The sequence below is a fragment of the Mchenga conophoros genome, linkage group LG8 (assembly GCF_057382185.1).
Source record: "Mchenga conophoros isolate Kocher_MC1m ecotype Shallow Benthic linkage group LG8, M_conophoros_male_GT1.1, whole genome shotgun sequence".
Classification (NCBI taxonomy): domain Eukaryota; kingdom Metazoa; phylum Chordata; class Actinopteri; order Cichliformes; family Cichlidae; genus Mchenga; species Mchenga conophoros.
In genome coordinates this window covers 30101766-30124857 of record NC_140533.1, presented here as the reverse complement: position 1 = coordinate 30124857, position 23092 = coordinate 30101766, and the positions used below count along the sequence as shown (strand labels likewise).

Genomic DNA, 23092 nt, shown 5'->3' with positions numbered 1-23092 from the left:
AAATGTACTGATGCATGATCTGAATTATAATATTTCTGACTGTCTGAGGCAAAATTTCCCCGATTTAAATAGAATCAAATTGAATCGAATCGATTCTAGAAATCAGTGACGATACCCAGCCCTAATCCAGAGGAACTATGATGCGTCCAGCTGACAGAGGTGGAGACGAGACGGTGTTTCATGAAAACACAAAGAACACTTTAAAGCATGAAGAGGACGAGCAGCTGCTGTGCAGGGAAGCAGGCTGGGGACGTTTCCTGAAACTGATGTGTGAAGGACTGTGGAATCTGATGAAGACGTTTCACTGACTGACTTTTAATTTCAAACATTTAAATATAAATAAAGCAAAATAAAATTCACTGCAAACAGAAAAAAAAACAGTCTCCCTGTTCTTCGTCCCGTACTCTCTGCGAAAACTCCTCTTCAAGTTTCAAACAAGCTCAAAGTTTAGCACTAGAACACAACAGTGTGGCCATGTTGTTCACGTTTGTGCATCGAAATAAAACTGCAGACAAAACATTTGGACACATAACCCGATTAAATCCTCATTTGTCCCAGCACAAGTCCCCCGTGTCCTGCACCTCAAAGTGGGAGGTGACGGTTTGTAATGATGTGATCAGCTTCAGGACCACTCACATCCTCTTTTCTTCTTCAGACATCGTATGAAGAGCTTCACATGAAAAGCTAATCAGCTGACATCACTGCTTGCTGATCCCTGCAATTTAAAGTTTAAGTCAAAGCTTCCCCTTCACAATAAAAGTCCCCATCTCTGTCCTGATGAAGAGGACAAAGAGACATTCAGAGGACGAGTTAGCAGGATACAAACTGAGGTTTGGACATCTGGACCTGCCATTCACAGCTGCATTCATTAACCTCGCTGTCAATTCATTAAAGAAGCGTCAACTTCCATTAGCAGCAATTAAAGATGCACACACACCGTAATCAAGCCTGATGGGCAACGCGCCTGCCAGGCCAGACTAAAGGATCAGTGACCTCACACACAAGGTGGAGAATTTTAGAACTATTATTATTATCATTATTCATTTTAATCACTTTTATAGTTTTGATTACGTCATTACTTCAACAACAATAATAATTATTTTAATTGTTATTTAAGTTTGTTAAAGCTATTGAATACATTCATTCATACTCTTTAAGGTGCTGTGGGTGGTGTTTGTGAGGAGACATTACGCCCCCTGCTGGGCAAAAACTTTATTTCCTCTTCTCCAACATCATGAGTTGTAATTATCTACACTAATTCACAAATGTTTGTTTTTAAATCTAAAACAGAAAGTCTGTGTTCAAATAAAGTATATAAACACCAAGTTTATAAACACATCATTCAAAACAAGAAATCCCAATCAGGTGACCCTCTATGAGCAAGCCCTTTGACAACTGTGGGAAGGAAAAAGCCCCTTCCAACAGGAAGAAACCTCCAGAAAAAAAACAAGGTTGAGGGAGGGGCAGGGCCATCTGCTGCGACCAGTTGGGTCACAGGTGGAAGACAGGAAAGAAGCATACTGTGAAAGCCAGAGATTAATAATCAGTAGCGGTTTTTGTTATGGGCAACACAGGCGGTTGCCCTGGGCGGCAAACAGGCTAGGACCGCCACTGTTAAGAATAACTAATGATTCAGTGCAGGGAGGTCTATTAACACATTGTGAGTGAAGAAGAAACACCCAGTGCATCATGGGAATCCCCCAGCAGCATAACTAAGGGAGGATTCAGGGTCACCTGATCCAGCTTTAGCTATATGCTTTAGCAAAAAGGAAAGTTTGAATCTTAAAAGTAGAGATAGTGTCTGTCTCCAGATGATTTTACAGATTATATTTCAGTCAACTTTAGATTTAATCTCCCATAATCTTGTGATATTTTGTGAACTAAAACTAACTATAATAATATTAAGGTAGAAGAATAAGGAATAAAGAGAAACAGGATCACAATACGGTGAATGCATCACAGCAAAGCAGAACTTTCTACTGAAAAGGGGTGAAGAAGCTCAATTCTGTGCTAAGAACTGATATTCTGCTTAAAAGGGGTGAATAAGCTAAAATGTGTGCTGAAAACAGGTGAAAATGTTGAACTGTCTGCTGAAAACAAATGATGCCATGGCTGAGATTCGAACCTGGCCCTCCTGCTCTGTAAATGGCTGCACATCTCACTGAGCTAAAACACAGCTCACCCCAGCAAACACACTTGTAGTTTGGTCCATTCATTTTAATGGGGCAAAAAATGGTATAAAAAGCCTCACGGCATTCATAGAAAAGGTAGAAGTAGAAAAAGTTGCATTTCCTGCGAAAATGCAGTGTGAATGCCGTGTAGTGGAATCTGATGAAAACAGCTGAAGAAGTAGAACTATCTGCTGAAAAGAAGTGAAGAAACTGAAAATTCTGCTGAAAAGAGGTGTAGAAGCTGTAGTGTTCGCTGAAGACAGCTTTATTTAAAAGGGTATACTGAGTGAGTGTCAAGAAAGCAGAATGAGTGCAAAGAGGGAAGATGTGCTGCAATACATGCCCAAATTTGTGCTGAAGAGAGGTGAAGAAACTGAACTTTCTACAGAAAAGGGGTAAAGAAGCAGAACTTTCTGCTAAAAAGAAGTGAAGAAGCTGAACATTATGCTAAAAAGATGAAGAAACTGAAAATTCTTCCTAAAATGGATGAAGAAGCTGAAGTTTGTGCTGAAAAGAGGTTAAAAAGTTAAACTGTGTGCTGAAAAGAAATGTTGGCAAGCTGAACTGTCTGCTGAAGACAGTTGTAGAAGCTGCTGAAGTCTGAATTGTAATGAATTAGCAAAAATATTAAACAAGCAACAGCTGAAAAAAAGCTGCACACGCTGAAGTTACGTAAGCTTGAACTGTCTGCTGAAAACACGTTGCCATGGGCGAGATTCAAACCTGGCCATCCAGCTCTGAGAATGGCCTCAATGAGGTAAAGTAAGGCTCGTGCCAGAGAGCTAAATCGCTGATCGCACTTGTAATGTGGTCCATTCATTTCAATAGGGTAAAAACAAGAAATTGCATAAAAAGCTTAATATTTCAAAAAGTATAACAGTTATGAGCACCAAAAGATATAGCAGGAACTAGCAGAAAGAGCTTAAAAGAAATAGTTGACAAGAGCTGAAAACTTTCTGCAGAAAACAGGTGAAGGACCTGAAATTTGTGCTCAAAACAGGTGAAGAAGCTGAACATTCCGGTGAAAAGAGGCAAAAAAGCTAAAATGGATATTAGAAAATTTGCTGAAATCATAAAAACATTGCAAAATTGCAATTAATTGGCAGAAATAATTAGGCTGCACAACCTAAAGTTCTGCCAGCTTGAAGTATCTGCTGAAAACATGTTGCCATGGGCGAGATTTGAACCCTGGCCTCCAGCTTTGAGAACAGCAGCTCATCTCACTGAGCTAAAACATAGCTCACCTAAAACCAGTGATCACACTTGTAATGTGGTTCCATGCATCTAAATGGGCCAAAAAAGTATCATAAAAGCTTAATATTTCAAAAAGTATAAAAGTTATGCACACTGAAAGATATAGCAGGCATTAGCAGAAAGAGCACAAAAACTGAGGCAGTAGTTAACCAGCAAAGAAACGGAGCAACTAGAATAATAAGGTAGAAGAATAAAGTTTAAAAAGAAACTGGATCACAATAGTGCGCCTCAGGCACTCACACAATTAAAGCTGGTTCTGCACTCTCTGTGATGATCTGATGGTGGCTGTTGGGACTGACTTTAAACCATCTGATGGAGTATGTCTCCATCTAGTGGAAGACCCGTAATTACAGGTGGAGAACAACAAACTTATTTTGGCAGCTGGATTCACAAACACAGACATGAAACACGCAAAAAAAGGGGGGGAGGCAGGTTCCAGTTTGGATTCAGGAGAAAGACACCGTGATGTTTACAGATATTTTATTTTGAAAAGGTCGAACGTGAGGCGGAAGGAAGTTAGTAGGAAAGGAACAAAAACGTTAGAGGAACAAGTTAGCGCTGCAGACTGTGTTGCTGCCGCAAGCCTGAGAATTAAAGACTGGAACTGAGAAATACTGAAGTTGTCATCATTAATGTTTGAGGCATGCAAACATTACAGACACTATCTCTACTTTCAAGATCAGGCTTCAAACTTTCCTTTTTGCTAAAGCATATAGTTAGGGCTGGACCAGGTGACCCTGAATCCTCCCTTAGTTATGCTGCAATAGACGTAGGCTGCTGGGGATTCCCATGATGCACTGGGTGTTTCTACCTCACTCACTGTGTGTTAACAGACCTCTCTGCATTGAATCCTACTTGTTATTAATCTCTGTCTCTCTTCCACAGCATGTCTTTATCCTGTCTTCCTTCTCTCACCCCAACCAATCACAGCAGATGCGCCCCTCCCTGAGCCTGGTTCTGCTGGAGGTTTCTTCCTGTTAAAAGGGAGTTTTTCCTTCCCACTGTCACCAAAGTGCTTGCTCCTTTCTGATGACAGATCCTACTCCATGACACTTATATTTTTATTTGTGCATCTCTGCTTAATCAGAACTACTACTAATAAATGCATGAACTAGTGTTTCAGCGTCACTCTGAGACAGGATATTTCTAACTTTAGAGATGTTGCACAAATGGAAGAAAGCAGTCTTACATATTTGTTTAATATGTGCTTTGAAGGACATGTCCTGGTCAAAAATGACTCCAAGGTTCCTCACAGCGTTACTGGAGGCCAAGGTAATGCCATCCAGAGTAAGAATCTGCTTAGATACCATATTTCTAAGATTTTCAGGGCCGAGTACAATAACCTCAGTTTGATCTGAATTAAGAAGCAGAAAGTTAGCGGCCATCCAGGTCTTTATGTCTTTAAGACATTCCTGCAGTTTAACTCATTGGTGTGTGTCTGTCTTTGAGTGTGTGTGTCTGCGTGAGAGTGTCTGCGTGTGTGTGTGTGTGTGTGTGTGTGTGACAGGCTAATCGAGTGACTGGTTAAAGACCAGCTGCGATGTTCTGAGCTGTGGGTCTGATGAACAGCTGCTCTGTTGTGATCAGATATTCATGCTCACAGAAAACTGAGTTCTGTAAGATAAAGAATAAAATTCTGTTACTGATCAAACACAAAGACTTCAGACCTCCTGCTGAGCTGAGGGAGCTGCAGGAGTGGTGACGCAGTTTCCTGAGATCTGATTGGTCAGTATGGGCGATTTCATACCTGCTGATGTTCACATAATGTTTTACGATTTGTCTTTATCTTTAATTGTAGATTTAAGTTTGGTGCTGGTTGTTGATAGTCACCATCACACAGATGAGTCAGCTGATCGATGAAGATTCAGGAAACATTATGTCGACATAAACTTTCTGGTAAAGCGAGGGCCGTAGAGGCAGCCTCAAACACAGAGGAGGGACAGGTGAGTAAGGAGGCCCACAGGCTCCCCTGCCTCTGAGTGGGTTAAATACCTGGTTACAGCTCAGAGTGATGTCACCTCATTGGCTGTCTGCTGTCACATGGGAAAGCTCACTGAGAGCGTTGGGGGTCTGGAGGTCCTAGACCCCCAAACACCTTAGTGCTGATGAAGAGGAGGAAGCTCTTTGCCATTTGTCTGGTCTCTGTTTGCAGCTCCATGTCCAACCTCGGAGCTCTCCTTCCTGTCACGTGGATGTTACTCCTCGCTCCTTTACCTCCACTGAGACACAGAAATAAAGGATTTACAGATTTCGCCTCCTGCTGAGACGTCTAAAGTAAGACTCAGCTTCCAGCACAGGTGAGTTACCTGCTGCCTGACAGGCTCAGCTCCAGACAACATGCAGTTCGGCCCACACAGGAAGTGAGTTTACTTTGGTTACACCTGTGAATGCAAGCGTGAGGAGACTACCTCAGGTCACTGGGAGCTGAGGCGACGCTCCAGCTTTCACTCCCACTTTGTGTTCTACAAAACTAAAGAAACCAACAGAGACCTCCAAAGCTCCTCCCCCTCCTCCTGCACCTAAACCTGGTTTCACCTTCAGCCTCTTTGTTCCGGTTTCCTTCCAGCAGAGGGCGTAACAGCTGAGTCGTGAGTTCGATCAGCCAGATTTTATTTCTTACAGATCGGTAGATGGACAGAGAGCAGCGGTTTGCAGCAGAGAGCAGCACAGTCCTGGGTTTTGTATTCAGGGCTTCTCTGTGTTGAGTTTACAGGTCCTCCCCAGGATCTGGTTAATGACCCTGAATTAGACAGTAGAAGAAGACGAGTGTCACCGATGACGTGGGAGTCACCCTCACTGCCCGTCTACATGAGTGTTAAGAATCACTTTTAAAATCATCAACTGAAGAGAAACTGAGCACTTGTTTGGAGCAGAACTACACCTCCCATGATGCCTCAGTGCAGCTCTCCTTGTGTCCCTGCAGAGGGAGGAGAGTGGGAGGAGGAGCATGGGGCGGAGAGGGGCGAAGGGGGAGTTTGGGAAAGAATGCGAGGAATTCATTTCCTGTAGAACAGCTCTGAGAACGAAGGAGGAGACGAGGAGTTCGTGGAGAAGGAGCTCTATCTCCTGCTCTCCTGCTGGATTACTGACTCCACTCTCCTCCCAGCACCTCCCGACTCAGGAGGAGCAGGAGGAGGAGAGGGAGGTGCACGATGGCTGAGCCCCTGCTGAAGAGGACCTTCTCCAGGCTGAGAGGCAGAGACAGAAGCCGCAGGAAGACCGACCCCAAACTGAGCGGTAAGCAGCTGAAACTCACTTTTCCTTCACTTACATGCAGCATGTGAATGCCTCACGCTACCTTTAATGTCAGAATAAAGTTTATGAAGGGCAGTGAACACCTCACGATGCCTTCATGTGATGAAGCTGCTTCCTATCACAGATTAAGGGCACTGTGAGCACGCTCACGGCAAGCTTCCCAAACTTGAGGGATGAACTGCTCTCATCCCTGAAGTGGGCGGGAAACTAAGGCAGAGGACCATTGTTATGAAAGAGCTTGTTTAAATAAAGTTCTGCTGTTGGAATCAGCATTGACCTCATGACCTCAGGCGTCTCAGGTCACATCCGAGTGGGCAAACAGTGTCTGATCAGAGCTGAAGCAGAGCACAGGGAGAGTCTATGTGACTTTTCTGTTTTCATCGCAGCCTTCATCAGGACACATGACCCTGACGCTCTGTGTTTGCGTTCTCAGCAAAGGGTGGAGGTCAGCATGACCCATGAATGAGCAGACGACCTCGTGCTAACACGCTAACAGAGGCCAAGGTCGGCGTCCTCGTCTCTGCTGTCCAGTCCTCAGATGTTTCGGGGTGAATGTCCACGCGTTTCCAGTCAACGTGGCCACCCAAACCATTCAAAACCATCAATCTATATTAGACGTGACCTTTTCACTCACATACCAGTAATTACATCAACAGCTCACTGTGTTGGTGTGTGTGGTGTGTATGTTGTTCAGTTGAATTCAATAGCCCCAAATCACAACAACAACAGTCGCCTCAGGGTGTTTGATATTGTAAGATAAAGACCCTACAATAATACATACAGAGAAAATGCCAACAATTCTATGACCCCTATGAGTAGGTACTTAGCATTAAGAAGGAAAAACCTCCCTTTTAACAGGAACAAACCTCCAACACTCTGGGAGAGGCGGGGCCATCTGCTGCAACCACTTGTGGTGAGGAGAGGAGGACAGGACAAACCTACATCTATTGCAGCATAACTAAGGGAGGATTCAGGGTCACCTGGTCCAGCCCTAACTATATGCTTTAGCAAAAAGGAAAGTTTGAAGCCTGATCTTGAAAGTAGAGATAGTGTCTGTCTCCTGAATCCAAACTGGAAGCTGGTTCCACAGAAGAGGGGCCTGAAAACTGAAGGCTCTGCCTCCCATTCTACTTTTAAATACTCTAGGAACAACAAGTAGGCCTGCAGAGCGAGAGCGAAGTGCTCTAATAGGGTGATATGGTACTACAAGGTCATTAAGATAAGATGGGGCCTGATTATTTAAGACCTTGTATGTGAGCAGCAGGATTTTGAATCCTGGATTTAACAGGAAGCCAAAACAGGAGAAACCTGCTCTCTCTTTCTAGTCCCTGTCAGGACTCTTGCTGCAGCATTTTGGATTAGCTGAAGGCTTTTCAGGGAGTTTTTAGGACTTCCTGATAATAATGAATTACAGTCGTCCAGCCTGGAAGTAATAAATGCATGAACTAGTTTTTCAGCGTCACTCTGAGACAGGATATTTCTAACTTTAGAGATGTTGCACAAATGGAAGAAAGCAGTCTTACATATTTGTTTAACATGTGCATTGAAGGACATGTCCTGGTCAAACATGACTCCAAGGTTCCTCACAGCGTTACTGGAGGCCAAGGTAATGCCATCCAGAGTAAGAATCTGCTTAGATACCATATTTCTAAGATTTTCAGGGCCGAGTACAATAACCTCAGTTTGATCTGAATTAAGAAGCAGAAAGTTAGCGGCCATCCAGGTCTTTATGTCTTTAAGACATTCCTGCAGTTTAACTCATTGGTGTGTGTTATCTGGCTTCATGGACAGATAGAGCTGGGTGTCATCTGCATAGCAGTGTAAATGTATGCTATGTCTTCTAATGATGCTGCCTAAGGGAAGCATGTATAATGTAAACAGAATTGGTCCTAGCACTGAACCCTGTGGAACTCCATAATTAACCTCAGTGTGTGAAGAGGACTCTCCATTTACATGCACAAACTGGAGTCTATTAGATAGATATGATACAAACCACTGCAGCTCTGAAAGCTGTTTCTGTGCTGTGATGAGCTCTGAAACCTGACTGAAACTCTTGTTGTGTCAAACACATCTGATGTTGTGTTGTCTGCTTCTTATAAAGTGTTTTTCTATTCTGAGCACTCAAGCACTTTATACTATGTATGTGTGTTCTGTCTAACATTCATGCTCTGATGGATCTATCAGAGAGCAACTCCGGGTTAGTATCTTGCCCAAGAACATTTGGCACGCAGACTGGAGCAGTCAGGGATCGAAGCACCAACCTTCAGATTAACAAATAACCTGCTCTCCCTCCTGTTCAACAGTCTTTGTGACCTTGTGCATTGTTGGAGCTTGTTTATAACATGTTTCTCAGCTTCGAACAATAAGAAACACGCGCTTTCCTGCAACTGGGGGTGTCGGAGAAGGTGAAGGTACACCTGCACATCTGGAACACCAGCACAGTACACTTTTACCTGAGCCAATCAGCCGTCACGTCACATCCGAGGGAACTCAGAGTGTGGATTTGCTGTGCTGTTTTCACTAATATGTACGTTAGATGCTTTTGTGAACGCAGTGTGTGCGCTGCAGAGCTGCATCAGAGACTGTGGAGAGGAAAAATGTTGCCACATGACCTCGGTTCTCTGAGAGAGTCCTCAACGAGCTTCCTCAGTGCATGCTCAGACCTCCTCCTCACTTTATTTTTAGAGCAGGTCTGCTCTGGATCAAGACTCTGGGCTCAGGGCCGAACTCTTACACACACACACAGAGCAGTGACGTCTTCTGTTTCTATAACAACGGACAAACAGCCAATGAATGGACCGAATGCTCGTGATGTCACTGCGATGTCACTGCTCAGTGCCGCGTGAAAACATGATGTCTCGCGCCGGATTTCTTCTGTGCAGAGCTTCATGCAGGTGCATCATGAGTTCATGGCTGTGTGCTCTTGTCCTGCTGTTTCATCAGCAGTTGCGGCCAAAGAAGTGAAGTGCTGAGACTTTTCCACGTCCGAGTCCTCGCTCTTTGTTGTGGTGAGGGGCAGACAAGTTTTCCATTTCTTTGTTCTTCCGCTCGTGTCCATCCTGATTGTTTTACTGATCTCTCTCTGACATCTGGGAGTCCTTACACTAAAGTAATGATCATTATCCTCTGATAACTTCTGAAAACCCAGAGGAAAAGCTTTAAGTAAACAGGAGGAACAGATGGTGCTCCACAGAGCGATCAATGACGCGACGTGTAGTTACACTTCCAGGTAAATCCTCAGTAGGGTTCAGGGTTCAGACTGAAGCAGTGTCAAAGGTTCTCCTCAGTCCTGGTTTGAAATCATGACCAGATCTAGATCCAGATCCTGGGGACAGTCGCACGTTGTTAGCTTTCTGTAGAAAATCTGGGTCAGTTAGCCACTTCCTGTCATTAGGCCTGTGTGTGGTTTCTTCCTGTTTATCTCTCTGGGATGTTGAGTAAAAGTTTGAGATATGAATCTCAGTGAACACGATGGCTTTATTTCATATTAACATTTCAAACATTATGTGTAAGGACTTTTAAAACCACGCAGGTGAACATGTAAACATGTGGACACAAACATGTAAACATGTGGACACAAACATGTAAACATGTGGACACAAAGATTAAACAGAAAACGAGCTCGATGGCTTCTTCCTTCAGCTCACACATGCTGACATGCACGCTGCGATTCATGGAGCGAGCCGGAGTGAACACATTAAACCAACGCGGAGGTTAGTCTGATGGTTCGAAGGTCATCCTGAAACTCACTCACTGAGTTTCTGATGTAAACATGTGGGTTAAAGGTCAAAGCTGTAGCAGACAATAGGTCAGAGGAGGATTTTCAGGGAACTGTCCCTTTAAGAGCCTTTAAACGAAAGTGTCTGAAACACATCAGTTTGTTTAGAAAGTGTGTGTGTGTGTGTGTGTGTGTGTGTGTGTGTGTGTGTGTGTGTGTGTGTGTGTGTGTGTGTTTGTTTGCAGGCTGTAATGAATAGTGAATAGACAGCAGTGTGTTTGGTTTTAAACACAGAGACTTCATTCACATCTGCACAGTCACAGCTGTTTATTCACCCTACCACCCCTCCACCCCCACCACTCCACTCTACGCCCTAACTCCCCCACCCCCGCCCCACAGTGATCGCTGTTTGTAGGACCGTTGAAATGAAAAACAGATGGACTATTATTAGCGCTCACGCTCTCGTCTCTGATGACAGGAAATGAGGGACAACCTCTGCAGAGTGTCACTTCCTGTCTGGGCCCGTTTTCAGTCCAAAGGGGCTGTGCTGAGAACACAAGGAGAACAGCTAGCCTTCGTGTTGTAGCTTGGTCCGATTCAGTCCACCTTTCATTCCTTTAAAGTGTGAAACAAATGCATTGAAAGGACCCCGCGTGTGCGTGACGATGTTTTAACCTGCAAAGTGAAAGAGAGTGATCCTAACCTCCAGGAGGGATTTCTTTAGTTCATCCTATTTAGCTATGATCCTGATGTCCTTTGGGACTTTGTTTAACTACAGTTTAACTACAGGAAACCACACCAGCCGATAACTGACCCTCGAGAATACTCGAGCACCATCCAAACTACTTTAAAACAGTTTGAGGGGTCCTGAATGCAGTCCTGAATTCGGACTTCTCTTAGATTCTCTTGGTGGGGGTGCCTGAATGCAGAGGACACAGGTTAAACTGCTGACTTTACCCAATAAGAAGTCACAATGGTGCATTCATGGCATTTAACAATTTCACACAAACGAGTTTAACACATGAACTCAGAACACACGTCACATTTACAGATGCTGAAACACACACAGAAACAAACAGAGTGTATTCATGAGGCTCAGACAGCTACTTTGCAGACCGTCACGAGGATCTCACACACACACACACAAACACAGTCCTCGTGCCTATGGTACGACAACTTTTCTCCGTGCCCCTGGTACACTGCGCAGGAGCATTTTGCTACACACACACACGCACACGCACACACACGCGCACACACACACACACACACACACACACACACACACACACACGCGCACACGCGCACGCACACACACACACACGCGCGCACACACACACACACGCGCGCACACACACACACACGCGCACACGCGCACGCACACACACACACACACACACACACGCGCACACACACACGCACACACACACGCACACGCGCACGCACACACACACACACACACACGCGCACACGCACACACACACGCGCACACACACGCGCACACGCACACGCACACACACACGCGCACACGCACACACACACGCGCACACACACACACACACAGGAACACTGGGTCTGCGCTGAGGGCTGGAACAGTAATCTACATGTATAGGATGTGACAGAGAAACGTTCCACTTTCCTTCACAGCAACAGCTGATCATATGACCATCAATAGGAAATCAGCTGAAAACAAAGGTCAGCTGAGAGCGCTTTATATGTCAAAGTAAAAACCCTGTAATATTACAGAGAAACTCCAACATGTCAGAAGGCTGTAGGTGTTGCATACCATGCGAGAGTCAGAGGAGTCATGAAGACAGACAAAGTTGAACTCTGGGATTTCCTGCATTCACTGCAAAGGTAAATCATAAAGTCCAAAAACAGAGGAAACGCTAGCAGAACACTGGGGTAAGGGGAACAAATGTTCTGTTGAAGGACAGTGACAGGAGGGTAACCAAGTGGAGACAGCTGTGCAGATGGAGACACAGCTGAACCAAATCACAGAGGACTAAAATCAAAGCATGAGGAACACTAACTCTCAAAGCAAAAGAGAAGTGAGCTCACTAAATGAGGACGACACAGATACATTAATGACCAAATACAATAATAATATGCAAAGCAAGGCAACCAGGAATCAAAACAAAATATTTCTACAAACCAAAACTCTAAAAAATGCTGGATAATCTGACACAACCATGAGACAAGAGCAGGCGAGCAACTGTCTTAGCAACAGTGCGAAAGAAAAACTTGTAACAGGAAGAAACCTCCGGCATAACCAGGCTCAGGGAGGGGCAACCACATGTGGAAAAATCAGTTTTGCTTCCTATCATCTGATCTGGACCAGTGTGTGCAGACAAACTCCACCTCACCACTTTGATAGCGCCAAACGTACTGATCCAGCCCATAATAATAGCTGTTTATTTACTACAGAGGCTCCAGTCCGGCCCGACAATGTCTTCCAGTCCTCTTCCTCACCATCGTCACCAACACTTACAGACCCCGACCCCCCATCGCCTCCTCGAAACCATATCACAGTGGCGAAGAAACAGCAGTGGGCGCGTCAGGGCTCTGCAGCTCCACCCACCTTCTTGACCTCAAGCTCCACCATCACACTCTCAGACCAGGAGAGACCCACAGGGATATCTCAGGATGCATCTGGGCAGGCCTTGAGCCATAGGCTGGTGCAAGACAAGGTAATAGCACACTATCTATATGATTGAGCCTTCACACTGCCATTCTCCTTTGTCCCTTCTTTTGCTAATAGTCAGACCTTTACTGCTGCTTCAGTTTTTGTTCTGTCCGCTTTGTTCTTGTCCTGCTAATAATTGGGCTTTATCTTCCTAGTAATCTTTAGTCTTTCTACTTCCACTGCTAATCCTTAATCATTGTTCTTCTCCTGGTAATCCTTAGTCTTTGTCCTCCTGGTAGTTCTCTATCTATGTTCTCCTCCTAGTATTCCTCCAGCTACGATGTCCATGGTGGTTGGGTCCCTTGTTCTTGTTCTGCTGCTGTTTATTGAACCCTTTCCTATGTCTCAATTCAGGTGCCTTCATTAATACGTTCCCACGTATTAAAACAATACAGTGCATGCACGTATTTGTGTTAGGCATGGATTTTTAACAGGGAAAACAGAGAAATATGTTCACTTCCCAGAAATAACAGTTGCAAGGTTGTTGGACAGAGATTGTGCTGCTGGTAGATGGACACCTCCTCCTGGATCTGATGGTGGTTTGACTCCTCACTCTATCCCTTCTCTCCCTTCAGTGATGTGTCCACTCGTTATTGTCATGGTTTGCAGATGCAGCAGTGTGCTGACAGGATGTGCACCAGTCTGGCCTGGGATAAGACCAGTGCGTCCTGTGTTAGCACAACAATGCAACAGGAATCCTACTACCCAGCAGGGGACCTCGCTGAATCTCCCTCCACCTCCGTCAGTGCCAAGCTGTCTGGCCAGCGCGCCTACCTGCAGAGCCTGGATCGCAGCAGCCGAGCCTGGGTGCTTTCTTCAGGAAAGACTGCAGATGAAGTGTGCGACCCTCAGGAGGACAGTGGCAGCAACATCTGGTACAACCCGATCCCCGAGGAGGAGGACTTAGGAGGTCTACGCCGGGACGAGGATGTATGGAAGCGGAGGGCAAAAAAAGATGAGCCTAGTGCTGGAACAGACATTGGCGGAGGTTGTAGCAGTGCCAGTCCACTGGAGGACTTTCAGTGCTCCAGCCTCCCCAATCCAAGTGTCAGTCACCATATCGATGACATCAAAGCAGAAAATACAGGTAAGACTTCCTGTTTCACCTGCTGTCACCACATTGCTCAGGTTTTGTCTTCATTGGCGTTCTTCATCTCACCCTGCTTCAGACTCTCCTCCAGACTCTAGTCCCGCCTCCCAAAAGAAAGGGGGTGTGTCAGGAAGTATGATTGACAGGTTGAGGTCTCCTGGTACGGTAAGAAAACTCTCTCTAAAGATGAAGAAACTTCCCGAGCTGCGCCGGAAACTCAGCCTCCGCTCATCTTCTCGGGCCCATCGGCAAACAAATGACAATAGAGGAAGCGGAGAGGAGTCGGCTGGTAAGAGCACGGCATCATTATTGGCGCTCTCCAACCAGAACGTGATCAGCAAGTATCATCTGGACAGCTCCACCTCTCCAGCCCGACCACAGCGACGGTCATCAAGAGGATGCTCAGCCAGTAAAGGAGGTAAACCGCTCGTGGGGGAGAAGAGGTTAGCTCAGATGTAGAGCAGGAACTTTCATGGCTCTGGGCAGGATTCAGGAGTAAACCGATAGTGAGAATGAGTACACAGTAAATACAAAGCGTCTGTGACTGTATTTCACAGAAATCTGTGTATCTTCCTGATATTTCTGACCTTGCCAGAACCACATTAAGGTCATGGATTCCATCTTCATCCATTTTCAATAAAGCGTGGGGAGTCTCAGCCTCTAAGTGAAATCCAGTGAAAAACTACTATAATAGAACGTGTGTCTTCCTGTCAGGGTATCTTAGTGACGGGGACTCCCCTGAACTACTGCCACGACAGCAGCCCTCTCAACACGTGATCACCCAGGATGGGCCCTGTGACGTCAGCTCATTCCAGCTGTACGTGGGCTCCGACCCGCCGAGATGCAGCCAACGGGTGACGGGTTTACTGACTGTCCACTTGCTGGGGCTGGAGGAGATGAAGACCAGCAGGTATAAACATACCTTCAAGCCTTTAATTCACTTCAACACAGAATCTGAACACAGCAGCATCCAGTGGACATTAAGAGAACTGCAGGTCAACAGTCTAAAGCTCAGACTGGCTGTTTTACCAGCAGCTAATTCATGACTGTATAGGGTATAAATCGTCTGAGTACAGGTCTGATATAAAACATTCTTCTAACCTGGATCTCTGGTATCTGACCAACAATATGTCTGCTGGGGTTACCAGCAGACCATACAAGAAGTCTGAGCTCCAGTTTTAGGAATTTACTTGGATGTTACTGAGTACTAATTAGCAGGTCGTCTGTGTCTATGTGATACACCGGACAGACCTGTACAGTCTAACAAACTAATCCACCCTCTTGGTCACTTCTGGCTCCACTGACAACATTTTTCTGTGAATGTTGTGTTCAAGGGGGCCCCCTGTTGGAGGGTTAGGTTCAGATTTGGAGCAGTCATTCTCTGTCTCTCTGGATGTTCGGTCTCAGGTCAGAGGGCAGTAAGGAAGTCTTCCTGGTGATACAGATTGATGGGGTGACGAGAGCGAGGACTGCCCTCCTGATGCTGCGAGGCTCGGCCCTCCCCTTAAACCACACTTTCCACCTGGAGCTAGAGCGAGCCAGGCAGCTCCGCATAGTGGTATTAACACCAGGTAATACAACAAAGCCGCATTCAGGCAGAACCAACGTTCCCTCTAATGTTTCACGTGTCTGAGCGAATGCACAAACTCCCTGAGCGTCCCCTTGGACCACTGTGAGCAACAGCAGACGTGTGCACTGTGGTCACGCCAGCATCGAATAAGTTACATGTTTATTAAAATAATCAAATTACAGCATTTATGTTAGACTACTTTTAATTAACTGCTTTAGCCCACTTACAATGAAAATTTTAAAAAAAAATCTTGTCCATGTGCAGCATGTTAACACTATTGGAAGGAAAAATAACTTGAACTCCAATTTTGAAAACACAACTTTCTATTTTTATTTGATCACGACCCCCCCCCCCCCCCCCCTCCCCTCCCCACACACACACACACATCATCATCATCATCATCATATTCTTTGGGTGTCCATTTAAATCTGCTCACAAATTTTTTTTCTCCCCTTTTTCAGTCTGTGGACCCAAAACAACATCTGAGCAGAGTCCCAACTCAGGTGGTCCAACTAGAAACCGGGTGTGCGGTCTGGGTGGGGTCTCCATCCCCCCTCTCTTCAAAGGTTCATTATACCACATTGTTCATTGTTAATGCAGCTGACACTATGATTATCATTGACGTCTGAATTGTATGCTGAGGATGTGTTTGGTTTGTCAGGGAGTCGCTGTCAGCAGCTCTGTGTGAAGCTGGAGCCCAGAGGACTTCTCTATATCAAACTGTCTCTGCAGGAGAAATGGGACACGCAGGTACATAATCCCACTGCTGCTGCTGATACATGCAGCTAGATTTAACTGGAACCAGCAGGTCACCTGGGCGGGGTCCCATCGTCCTGCTAGTCTGGACTGTTCTTCAAATAGCACAACTCGAAAACTTTGAATATACTAACAACGTATATAATGGTAAAAGTAAGCTTTCACATATTCATTACCAGAGATGGGCAGTAACGCGTTACTTGTAACGCGTTACTGTAATCTGATTACTTTTTTCAAGTAACGAGTAAAGTAAGGGATTACTATTGCAAAAACGGTAATTAGATTACCGTTACTTTCCCGTAGGAACGCTGCGTTACTGCGTTACTAAAACCGTGATTTTTTTGCGAGAATGTCTCACGACAGTGACGTAAGCGAGTGCGACGTTAGTGACAACAGCTGTGTGCAGATCAACAATGGATCATATATCGAGTGCAGAGAGAGTATGAGCGTGCAGCGTTTAAAGCGTGGAAGTACTGACCTTACTTTGAGTTTGATTCCATAAAAAGTGACAAAAACATTAGTGTCCGCTGTGCGTGGGAAGAAAACTTCTTTTTACAGCGAAAAAACCCCTAAACTTCCAACAAGCACCGAGTAGCTACGACGTAATGGGAAACTCACAGAGAAACTCGCGGATTCTTCCACTGACCGCGGCTCACCTGCACCAGGGTAACCCTCCGCCTGCCCCACTCCTGCTTTACAGGTGAAAATAGAGCAACAGGACCGCTGAGTCTTTGACTTTATTTATTTTCTGCTGTGTTTTACTTGCATCTATTTGAAAGACTGAGTGTAAACACACAAAATATTTTATTTTATGTGCTGGAATGTGCAGAAAATAGGTTTAAATGTTAAACTAATTTATTCAACTCAGAGAATGTTGCAGATAATTAAATCTTTGCTTGATGCTTAAAGTTAAAAGATTAAAACTAATAAAACAAGTTTTAAAAAGAGACTTTTCCATCTGATCACATTTTGTATGATGATTATGCAGAAAAAGTAGAATTGGGCTGAAAGATCTATCGCTTTATCAGCTACTCAGGTTGTAAATCGTGTTTTTAAAAAGTAACTAAGTAACTAAGTAATTAATTACTTTTGAAAATAAGTAATCAGTAAAGGGGATTACTTTTTTGGGGAAGTAATCAGTAATTAGTTACTGATTACTTTTTTCAAGTAACTTGACCAGCACTGTTCATTACACATAAAGTGAAATTTTTGAAGCCTTTTTTGTTGTTTTCATTTTGGTGATTGTGGTTGTGATATGGAAACGTCCAGCTTCTCAAGGGTGTGTTCACTCACACAGTCGGTACCTGGTGGGGCTCCTTCACCATCAATGCCTGCTGCAGTGCAGTGTAGCATAGCCACGGTCAGCCTGCAGCTGCTCCAGTATTACAGAAGCCCAGATAGGGGTTCAGGTCAGGTGAGCTGGCAGACCAATCACAGTAGCATCATGCTCAGCAAACCCTCTGGTAGGAGTTGCACCGCTGCTGAAAAGGGAAATCAGCATCTCCATGATGAGCATGAAGTGCTGTGAACTGTGGACCAACCACCGCCGCCGCTACAGACTCAATCATAAATTGTGTGTCTGCAGCCCAACGGCGACGCATCCACCCCGTCCTCTGTGTTTGGGGTTGAGCTCCACCACCTGGTGGAGAAAGAGGGCTCTGCAACTCCCGTCCCCCTGCTGATCCAGAAAACAGTGGCAGAGATCGAACGACGGGGACTGAAGGTTAGCGTGCAAGTCTGCTGTGACAAAGATGCCGCGGCTTCGCCGTCAGCTGATTATGTGTCTGTGTGTGTGTCAGGTGGTAGGTCTTTACAGGCTCTGTGGCTCTGCTGCGGTGAAGAAGGAGCTCAGGGATTGGTTCGAAAGGAACAGCTCAGCAGTTTGTCTATCTGAGGACCTCTACCCTGACATCAACGTAATCACAGGTAAGCACAGCAGAGAACATGTACTTGACCCCTGGCTCCTTACCCTGTCCCTGTGTCTGAGCTAGACTCTGACCCGACCTCTGATCGTCCTCATACTCGTTGTGACTGCACTCACCTGCCTCCTCAGGGATTCTAAAGGACTACCTGCGGGAGCTGCCATCCCCCCTCATCACTAGGACTCTGTACCAGGTGGTCCGGGAGGCCATGACCCTACGACCCCCACCTGTCCAACCTGCAACACCTGATCCCCAACTGTCCCAAAGGACCGTGGAGCTGCTGTCCTGTCTGCCACCTCCAGAAAGGGTAACAGCCAGTACTCCTGCAGTACTACTGTGGTAATCTTGCAGTGCACCAGCAGTATTCTTACAATGCAGCTTCCTGCTGTGTCCTCACAGTCAGCAGTACCTTGACTCAGTCTATCTGATGGACACTAGCCCACAATGTTCTTCCTCATGCTACTCTTCTTCTTCTGTGTGCAGGCCTGCTGTTGGTCCTGCTTCTTCCTGTCTCTGGGACACTACTGTGACCCAGCTGTGAGCCCTCTATGACCGCTCTAGTTTGCAGAGTTGGTGTAAGACAGATAAAGAACACACAGCGTTTACATTTAAAGCAAATGATGAAGGTTTGATTTCGTCTGATCGAGCATGTCGCGCTAGAACTGGCCAGTGACATAATTCCAGTAGTCAAGGAATTCTGCATGCACCAACTGCATTCTCATTGAGACGTTTCTTCTTCGTTAATGCAGAAGCTGCTGTCGCGGTTCCCGGTGCATTGTGGGTAATGTTGGCAGCAGCCTTTGAACAGGAAGAATAGTCTGGAATAATGAACGCATGCTTCCTGTTTACTTCCTGTATGAACACATGGTCCTACAGAGGGGTAGAAAACTGGCAGCTTCAGCTGCAACCTAACACCCTGACCTTTGACCTTTTCGCAACCTGGAACCTTTGAAGTAAAATAAACAGGCTGAATATTTTACATTCGGGAAAATTGAGACGAGTTAATCTGAAATCTGACATCAGGTCAGATTTCAGCAGGTCAACCGCTGAGTTGTCTACTAACTGTCCTCGCCATCTCTCGCTTTCAGGCCACTCTGTTGCTCCTGCTCGACCACCTCAGCCTCGTAGCATCTTTGAGCGCCGCCAACAGGATGACTCATCAGAACCTCGCCGTGTGCTTCGGGCCTGTGCTCCTCACGCCAACCCAAGATGCGTGGAGGGGGGGAGGAGGGAAGACGGGAAGAGGATCAACGAAGGGCTTCTATCATGGCGAGGAGATGGCGAGCGCCGTGGACTTCAAACGGCACATCGAAGCGCTGCACTACCTGCTGCAGCTGTGGCCAGGTAAGCCCTACAGACCTGCCCACATTCCTTACCTTGCCATGGAACCCATCGAGATCGTCCCAATTGTTCTTTGTCCTCAGTGCCGACTCATCGAGCACCAGCCGACGCCAATGCCTCGCCTCCTCCCTCCTCCACCCCTCACCAGAATCCCTTGGTGCAGCAGCAGCGGCATCCTGCGTTGCGCCTGGCTCTACCACAGAGCCCTGAAGAGGAGGTGGTGGTGTCACGGCGAGGGCGTGGCGGTGTGGCCCGGCTGGAGAGTCCACCGCCAATCAACAGGTACGCGGGAGACTGGAGCGTTTGCGGACAAGAGTTTCTGACCGGGCAGGATGCCGATTACGATGAGGTGGCAGGAAGCGAGAGCGATGCAGGTAAAAATCAGCTGATCGTCTACCTATACACATGGTTAACCTGCACAGGTGTCACTGAAACACCTGTTTGATTCCTGCTGGGTCACATTACGGCCTGAGAGGGTGACTGTAGAACTGACAGGTGTCTGACTGACAGCCCCTTCTCCTCTCTGACTCTGCTTCTTCCTCTTGGCTTTTCAGGGAGTGATGATGAAGACGAGGAGGAGAAGAAGAGGGCATGGCCAACAGGAGGGGGCGGAGCTCTGTACATGGATGACTTCCTGGACTTTGACGCTCCGTTTAACTGTCGGCTCAGCCTGAAGGACTTTGACACGCTGATTCACGACCTGGACCGCGAGCTCGCCAAACAGATCTGTCTGTAGAGAAGGAGGAGGAGCAGAAGGAGGAGCAGGAGCAGGAGGAGGAGGAAGATCTGACCTCATTAAATTTCAGATCAGCTGAGTTTTAAAGTGTTTGTCTCTGATGGTTTGAGTTTGTGCTTAAATGAAACTACAATGAAGTTTGTGTGGGAAAGCAGATCAGCTGTTAGCTTGACCTCTGACCTTTTACTCCATACCTGTTTTCAGCAATGAGAACAGAATAACTTTTCATAGCAACAGGGATGAACATTAATGATCGCTCAAAGTTCAGAGTTCATCAAAGAAACTTTTTATAACTTTTTCAGTGAATTATAATTAACGTTGAATTATTTAACGTAATGAAAAAAAACACCTGACGTGTTTATTTTCGGACTTTTAAAAAAGAGAGAAGAGTCATTTTACTCTGCAACACATTTCAAAAGCAAACATTGAAAATAAAAGAAAACATTTCTTGTAATAATAAAAAATAAATAATTAGCATGAAGAGAAAAACCTGAACTAATCTCGGTGCTGGTAAAATATGAGTTTTGTATTTCTCTGTTTTGGGCCTTAAAGAAGAATATTCTAGTTAAAATAAATGAAACAAATAGTTATCTGAAAAAAATGGGAAATGTTCTCATTGCCATGACTTTAAAGTCTTTTTCATTGTGAGAGTGTTTATATTGATTAACTATAAAGTTAAAAAAGGAAACAATTAAATGCCTGACCTTTAAATCATCTAAACTCAACCCTCCATTATCCCATCATCAGGGCTCAAAGTACCAATGTTCTCATTCCTCAAATGATAGAAAATAATCTTTAAATAAGGGGAAACTATAATCTGAAAAAGGTGATCATGGTGATGAAGGTTCTCAAATCAAGTTTCATTCAAAGCGTTTCTTTGGTGAAGTCTGAAGGTGAGGCTACGTCGCTCTTTAAACTGATTAAATCAGCTGCTCAGGACGTCTTGAAGGAGGCGCTGTGCCGAGAACCAAACAGAAATTTATTCCTTATTTGAACCAAACAGAAATTTATTCCTTATTTGAACCAAACGGGAATTTATTCCTTATTTGAACCAAACGGGAATTTATTCCCGTTTGGTTCAAAGAAAGGACTCAAAGCGTGCACGGTGACGGTCTCAGGGTGAGTCTAACGTTGAAACCAAAGTATGTGCCTCAGAGCCTGTGAGCTAACATTAGCTCACAAAGTCCAGTAATCAGTGACATCACCAAACGAGCAGCTCTCGACAGAGTCCGCATGAGGCTTCACAGGGGGGCGGCAGCAGAGCGCCAGGTCAGGTTAGACAGCACGCATACTGGGGTTATTAATAACAACTGCTCTCTGAGATTGTGGAGCTCCGAGTTCAGGCATGCCGTTCAGAGCCACAAACCGTCAACAAACTTTGGGCCTGACTGCAGCTTCAGTGTGAAGAATGGGTTCTCTGAGGCGTGGAGGAGGTACAGGAACCTCCTTTCACAGCAGCGAGCACCGGATATCTGGGTATCAGGGCTGGACTTCGGAGGATCTGGTGTTGTTTGCACTGTTGAAGCCATAATTTCTGTTTTGATGGTACAAAGTTTCTCACTGTGAGTTTGTGAAGTTTGAAGCTCTTTTCTCCTTGTTGTTGCTGACAGTATTATTATTGTTATTATTGTTGTTGTTGTTGTTACTCTGTTTTGCACATCTTCAATAAGCACTTGTGTTTTTTACAATGAAGACGACGTTTGTCTGCAGATGAAGTAAGCAAAGTGATGAAGCACAGTTCCTGTTGGAACAGAACACAGTCTGTATGTCTTATTACCCCAAACAGCTATTAAACACCTTATTAATGAAGCTTCTGTCTGCTGTGGTCAATATCATCACTGCTGTCACTAGACCTCAGTGCACCATTCACATTGTGTTGCACTTCGCTCTCGCTCTGCAGGCCTACTTGTTGTTCCTAGAGTATTTAAAAGTAGAATGGGAGGCAGAGCCTTCAGTTTTCAGGCCCCTCTTCTGTGGAACCAGCTTCCAGTTTGGATTCAGGAGACAGACACTATCTCTACTTTCAAGATCAGGCTTCAAACTTTCCTTTTTGCTAAAGCATATAGTTAGGGCTGGACCAGGTGACCCTGGATCCTCCCTTAGTTATGCTGCAATAGGTGTAGGCTGCCGGGGATTCCCATGATGCATTGGGTGTTTCTTCTTCACTCACTATGTGTTAATAGACCTCCCTGCACTGAAATGGCCTGTATTTGTATAGTGCTTTACAGCGCTCATTAGTTCTTATTAATCTCTGGCTCTCAGCAGCGTGACTTTGTCGTGTCTTCCCTAACCCCAGTCAGTTGCGGCAGATGGCCGCCCCTCCCTGAGCCTGGTTCTGCTGGAGGTATGTTTCTGTTAAAGGGTGTTTTATAAATAAAGTTGAATGTCTCACAGATTAAATCTACATCATGTGACATCACACGTACCTCTGACTCCTCACTAAACATCAGCGTCTTTCTAAAGCACTACAGGCTGCCCCTCTGCAGACTTCCTGAAGTCAGTCAATCAGAACAAACCCCCCTTAAAGGGAAGGCACTAAAACAGCTTGTTTTACGAGAATGGGGGGGGGGGGGCAAGGAGCTGCAACTAGTAACAG

At 45.5% G+C, this 23092-nt stretch overlaps 1 protein-coding gene across 1 annotated transcript; it reads left to right on the top strand.

Moving 5' to 3' along the window:
- The first annotated feature begins 6418 nt into the window (after positions 1 to 6418).
- Positions 6419 to 22305, top strand: syde1 (synapse defective Rho GTPase homolog 1). The gene is made up of 14 exons (XM_085285524.1): positions 6419 to 6662; positions 12823 to 13085; positions 13691 to 14168; positions 14251 to 14589; positions 14886 to 15081; positions 15579 to 15742; positions 16203 to 16307; positions 16403 to 16491; positions 18083 to 18220; positions 18297 to 18423; positions 18551 to 18726; positions 19508 to 19763; positions 19844 to 20134; positions 20315 to 22305. The coding sequence occupies exons 1-14, from the start codon at positions 6578 to 6580 to the stop codon at positions 20494 to 20496; spliced, it is 2889 nt and encodes a 962-aa protein (XP_085141650.1). The 5' UTR covers positions 6419 to 6577; the 3' UTR covers positions 20497 to 22305.
- The last annotated feature ends 787 nt before the right edge of the window (positions 22306 to 23092 follow it).